Source organism: Octodon degus, unplaced genomic scaffold (genome assembly GCF_000260255.1).
Source record: "Octodon degus isolate 3935 unplaced genomic scaffold, OctDeg1.0 scaffold00118, whole genome shotgun sequence".
NCBI lineage: Eukaryota > Metazoa > Chordata > Mammalia > Rodentia > Octodontidae > Octodon > Octodon degus.
In genome coordinates, this window is record NW_004524694.1 from 1,892,448 (window position 1) to 1,899,219 (window position 6,772).

The 6,772-nt window shown below is 33.6% G+C and overlaps 1 protein-coding gene across 1 annotated transcript in view; it reads left to right on the forward strand.

The window, feature by feature from the left end:
- Positions 1-6,772, forward strand: part of Vps13b (vacuolar protein sorting 13 homolog B) — an 881,657-nt gene that overhangs the window by 402,130 nt on the left and 472,755 nt on the right. Inside the window, 1 exon segment of the mRNA XM_023699943.1 lies at positions 3,304-3,431. Within this exon segment, the coding sequence (XP_023555711.1) occupies positions 3,304-3,431 (128 nt within the window).

Consider the following 6,772-nt stretch of genomic DNA (forward strand, 5'->3'; position numbering starts at 1 on the left):
CAATGTGTTCATTATTGAAACTGTCCTACCAGTTTGGTTTGAAACTGTCTCATTGGTATTTGTTTCTCAGTAAATTTATGGAAAAAAAGAGAAATAATTCTGTCCAAATCTGCTTTTTATGCTTCAGCCACCTGTTTTATGTTTATACCCAAGCTTACATACTGCTTTAAAAACATTTTTCATCGTGTAGTAAGTATACAGAGAGGGTTTGTGTTTCACTTTATAAGGTATCAAAAATATATATAAATTCCTCATCTTTGAACTGTGGCATTATAATCTCATTACGACTTTTCCAAAATTAACTGTTTCTTCACGGAGAAGAAAATACATTTAGCCTTTTCTCTCTTTTTCCTCTCTGTTCTCTTTTAGTTTATCCTCCTTTCTTTCCTTATTTTACTATTGCAGATAGTGATGCCATTGCTGAACATCTTTATAAATCACGTGCATGTATTGTCTCATGTTTTAGTATTTTTTTATCATGGATTCATGGAAGTATATGCAGGAGAACAGACAAATTTATATTTTGATAGACAGACATTGCTCTTCCCGCCCTAGAAATTCTACTACCCAGACTATTCCTATAGTTTTTACTCCTATTGTTACAAGAGGCTCTAAGAATGGCAAATACTGTAGGCATTTAAGTTAATTTTTTAAAATGTTTGCTAAGAAATGAAAAGCATATCTGATTGATGCCTTTAATTTTGTTTTCTTGTTTATTAGCAATTTTGGGCATTTTACTCATAAATTATTTACATTTTCCTTTAAATTTTATATACATATGCACTCATTTTTTTGGGGAATTGTTTATCCACTTACAATGTTAATATTTTACTTGATATCTAATGGAATTCTCAACTAAACATGTTCCAAACTTAATTCCTTTTTCTCCCTAATCTTATCTTCCTATAGGTTGATTCTTTCAGTTCTTAAGACCTTAAACTTGGAATGATCTTGCCTTCTTTTTTTTTTATCTCTTAGTGCACATCTATTCCATTGCTAAGTCTTGTTGGTTATGTGTTACAAATGGATATACATTTCTGCTACTTTTTGCTCTCTCCATAGCTGCCACCAACTGTCACAACCGCATGGACAACTTCAGGACAAATGTTCAATAATGCCATGTCTGTAAACTGTTCTTCTTACTGTTGTCTACGTACAACTTGTATTTTCTTGTTCTTATATGTATGTCTGACTTCATGTACTTTTCTTACCTTTCCTCCCATCTGCTCAGGCCATGTTTGCTTCTGTAAATGCCTTATGAGAAATTACAGAAATCCCAATCAAATTGCTGACTCTGGGTATTCACATTTTTTACTTATCTGCCTATAATATTTTGGTAGTGGATAGCACTAACCCTAACCTTAACCCTAACTCTTCAATCTCTTCTATTTGGTTTTCTTTAACATTAAAAAAAAAAAAAAAAAAAAGAGGCTGGGGAGATAGTTCAGTGCTTTAAGTACCTGCCTGGCAAGTGCAAGGACCTAGTTTTGATCCCAGGTACTGCATGCCATTCCAACCCCTCGTTTAGCTGACCACCAAAACCAGGAATGGTTATGGTGACACATGCCTATAATCCCAGCGCTGGGAAGGCTGTGTCAGGAGGATCACTACAAGTCTCAGCTGTGTAGTGAGACCTTGTGCCAAATACATAAATAAAAGGTTTTAAAAAAATATTGTTAGGTACACTGCCATCACTTTTATGTTTAAAATAGTGATAACGGTCCCTGCTTGGTATATTTAAGATGTTTTAAATCTAGTGTAAGTGTGTATATATATATGAATTGAATTGGGTGGAGAAGAGAAGGGTGAGTGAATATGGATATTGATGGGAATTTTATGTAATATGGTAATTTATAGTATGCTCCTATTTTGGAGAGCATACTAGTTTTTTCAAGCTTAATTTTTTTAATCTTGAAATTCAAAAAACAAAACGAAAAAAATAATATCAAAATCTGATTCATTTATCTGATTAAAAATACATAAAATTAAAAATTGTACATTTGAATTAATGTAAGTGTATATGTACATCTGTTTAGTTACATTTAATTTATACACTATTATATTTTTTTTGCTTTTAATTTTTTTAAAAATTTATTCAGAACAGGGTCCTGCTACACAGCTGGGACTTGTAGTGATCCCTCTACCTCAGCCTCCTCAGCACTGATGTTACAAGTGTTCACTAGCATGCCCAGTTTCAGTGGCCTGCCGGGTATAGTTTCAGCACAGCATGCAGTACTGGGGACTGAACCTGAGTCCTCGTACTTGCAAGGCAGGCACTTAGACCACTGTGCTATCTCCTCAGCCCAATTATTATAAATTATAATATCAAAATTGTTATTTTATAATGAATAATATCATTATAAAAATAGATACATATTTTAATTTGCATGAACAAATATTTTTAATTAGATAGTAGATCATTAAAAATAAATGTACCTTTTGTGTACTTCTTTTTTTCCCCATAATTTTATTGAGAAACAAATAGCAATGAGACAGTTTCAAATCAAATTGGTAGGACAGTTTCAATAATTAACATTGCATACATTCTTCCTAGTGGTTAATTGCTGTACAAGATATGGACATGATATCCTATTTACAAACATCATTAAAACTATTCATTAAGAGAATGTAACTATATATCTACCCTAACCACTTTGAATACATAGATACAAAATGGGACATTCATCTGTATCCCCTTTTTTGTTAAGTTCCGTTATTTGAATATTATAGGTGTGTAAACTCAGCAAAATATTCTAAAAAGTCCAGTAGCCCATAATAGTATTGGGTCTTCTGCTTGACTGGCAATGTCAGAAATTGTTGACCTGAGTCCCCTACAGCTCAACATAACAACATGGCTTTACTTCTTATGTTTCGATTGTGTACTTCTTTTGATTAGCATTAAAATAACTTTTTAAAAATTGATTTTGTGGCTAAGCTTTTATAATCAGAAAGTTTCCCATATGGGAATATCCATTTCCTATTGGTTGTTTTGAAAAAACATTTTTATGGATATTACTTTTATATTGAAAAATGCTTAAGTTAAATACCAGCTTAATGAATATTCATAATGAGATGCCCTTTGTATAATCAATAAATAGAACATTACCTTGACTCTGCAACTCAACTTCCCAGTCCTTGAGTAGTGGCAAAGTAATTCTAAAAGATAAAATGGTTTATTTTGATACTTTGTAATCTAACGTAGAAGATTTAAAACAATTAAAGAAACCATGTTAAAAATATTTTCTATATATTTCAAATTAAAAGTTAAATCTTTGTTAAATAATTACCTTTTCTTATACTTAGAATCCCGACCACTGTCTATTCCTGTGAAAGCTATGATGAATATATCTGACAGCAGTAGAAGTCCTGAAGAAAGAATGAAAGAGTTTATTGGAATAGTATGGAGTGCAGTAAAGAGTCTAACAGTACAGGTAAAATAAAAGTGAGAAATATCACTCAAGTTTGTATAATATTTAAAAAAATTTAGCATTATTATTGGTAAATGTTCTCATGTTATGTTAATCTCGTTTCCAATTTATTTGAAGACAATTGGTATACTTTGCTTATCACAGACCAACTTATATGAAACATGTGTGTTTTATAAAATATACATATTTTGACATGATTTTTTTTTTTTGTGGCTGGCTCAGCCTGCCCTGGGGGTGGGGCTGACGTGACAAGTGGTACTGAGGATCGAACCGTGGTCCCTACAGGTACATTAGACCACTGAGCTATCTTGCCTGCCCCATTGACGTGATTCTTAGCATTTGAAAAAGTTTATACAATTGCATACAAATATATACAGTTGGGTGTTTATCTAATTGTTCCCAGAAGAATTAGGTAAAAATAACAGAAATTTTAGGTTTTTATAGAAAGTCTTCCCTTTTTACATAAAATTTGAAAGAATGATACATAAAACATGTTTTTGGAATTCTAAGTCTAGTAGAGAGTAATATCTAAGTGGGATCAATATATTTCTGATCATTACACAAAATACTGTAAGGGAAAATTGTTCACACCCAGCAATGAAAGCATCTGGATGATGTACAAGTTTATAATTATTATAATCCTGTAGAAAGCTGAACTCTCAAATTGACGTTACCATGACTCTGCTGTGTTAAAATCCAAAATGTAAGAAACAACCGCAGGTCAAATAGTCTCACAAGATACTAAGTAGGAGAAGTAAAAAGATTAGGTATGTTATAGCCAAATTTGTAAAAATAAAAATTGTGAAGCAGGTAAAAAACAAAGGCACATTATGTATAGATGAACAATAAGTGATAGGGCTAACTTCTGATATTTTATCAGAAGACGAGCATTCAGCTGTTATTCCAGCATTCTGGGAGACCAAGACCAGATCCAAGTTGGTGTCCAACCGAGGTAACTTAGTGACTTAGTGAAACCGTGTCTGCAAATGAAACCATCCTTAAAAGATATTAGGTTGTAGCTTACTATCAGAACCTTGGTTTCTATCTCCAGTGCTTATGGAATAGTCAAGGTCCAAACAAAAATGGAGTAACATCTTCTAATGTGTCAGAGAAAACAAACTGTTAGCATAGAATTTCATGTTTAGCAAAATACCTTAGAAAACTTGTGGCAAAATAAACATATAAAGACCAAACTTTTTTTTCAGCCTAATTTGCTCTAATATATGCTAGAAAGTCTTTTTGCTGAAGGGAGAATATAAAAAAACCTTGATTTTGGAGGAAGTAATAAAGTATGACAGAAAGAATGAATGAGTTAGAAAATAACTATACAGGAAAAATATATAGTATTTTTCTTTTTCCTTTTAAACAATTGTATTGGTACATTAGATGTACATAGTGATAACATTCATCATAGGGAATTTATACCTATACATGATATTTTTCCCATTTCCCTACCTCACCTTAGACTCCTCTTGTTCTTGTTTACAAAAGCTTTGTTTCTGTTTTTTTCTTTTCTCATTTTTTCCCCTCTTCCTTCCTTTCCTCCTCCCCCCTCTGTAATTGCTCTTCTCACTTGAACATTGTCTTCTGCTTCAAAACATGTATTATACGTTTTGGTCCTTGTTTACACTTCAGTTTCTCACACTAGCCAAACAGTGTGATAGTTACATATGTATGCTGGATTTATTTCACTTTAGAATATGATCTCAAGCAGTACCCATTTACCTAGAAATGTCTGGAATCTATACTTCTTAATGGCTGAGTAGTACTTGATTGTGTAAAAAAAAATCATCTTTATCCATTCTTTGGCTGATGGGCATTTTGGCTTTTTCTATGATTTAGATATCACAAGCTGCCATTATAAACACAGGTGTGCATATATTAGTGTGGTATGATGCTTTTATTTCTTTAGGAAGATAGCAAGAAGGGGAATAGCTGAGTCAAATGAAACTTTTAGTTTTTTGAAGAATCTCCACACTGATTTCCACAATAGTTCCACCAGTCTGCAGTCCCATCAAGCAGACAAGACTTCCTTTTTCCTTACAGTCCTGAAAAAGTATGCCTTATTGAGTTACAGAAAACTATTGACTCTGCTATATGATGTACTCTACAATATGATAGCTATTTATAATAATAACTGTCAATAATTAGCTGTTTAATGTTTGCTATGATTATCAATGATAATCATAATGATATAATTACTGATGTAAGTTAAAGGCTGGCCAAATAGCTCAGCAGATTAAAGCAACTGCAAACAGGCACAGGGGCTATTGGTTCAATCCCTGGGCCTGCCATGCTGGCCCTGCCCCCAGGGCACACTGAGACTGCAATTGAGACTGGGCATGGTGGCAGGCACCTGTAATCCCAACTCTTGGGAGGCTGTAAACAGGCGGATCACTATGAGTCAGATCTAGTAGTGAGACCCTGAACACCCTGTAGACCCTTCCCTAAAATACAAAAAAATAAAATATAAGTAACTTTATACCTTTGTTTCCCCCATTTCAGTGGTACTAGGGATTAATTTCAGCACTTTTGCAGTGATCTACGTATCCAACCCTCTTTTGAGACAATTCCTCACTAAATAGGGCTGGTCTCAAACTTGTGATCCATTCCAAGTGTGATGGGATTTCAAGAGTGTGTAACTATGCCTCATTCCTCATACCTTGTTATCCACTCTATGAAGAATTGAATAATATGGTTTATTTACTCTTTTTAAAATAACATTTTGAGAGGGTCAATAACAGGGAACATGAACAGTAGTATAAGGTTAATGAATATTTGACAGCTCTAGGAAAACATTCCAGCTTAAGATTACAAGTGGTGGGCTGGAGAAATAGCCATCTAAGCACCTGCCTGGTGAGTGTAGGGTCCTGAGTTCAATCCTAGTACCACATGCTGTGCCTGTGCCATGGCCCCAAAACTGGGCGTGGTGGTGCACACCTGCAGTCCCAGCACTGGGGAGGCTGAGACAGGAGGATCTCTATGAGTCTGAGCTCTGTAGTGAGACCCAATGCCACATAAATAAATACCAAAATAGATAGATAGGGAGTTAGATAGATAGATAGATTTCAAGTAGTACCAAAGTCTTTATATTTATAAGTTAACAGATAAGCACATTTGTGTTCCACAGTATAAGATAGTGGAGCTTTTCTACATCTGTCCAGAGAAAATTAAAGAGATGAAACTTATTTTACTCCCTGAGACAGTAACAACAAAAATGAACAAAATATATAATATAAAAAGTTTGGAACACTATGCAGTACACCAATTTGAACAGTGATCTCTGACACTTAGGATAAAATCATCAGGAATTATTATTATTATTATTATTATTATTATTATTA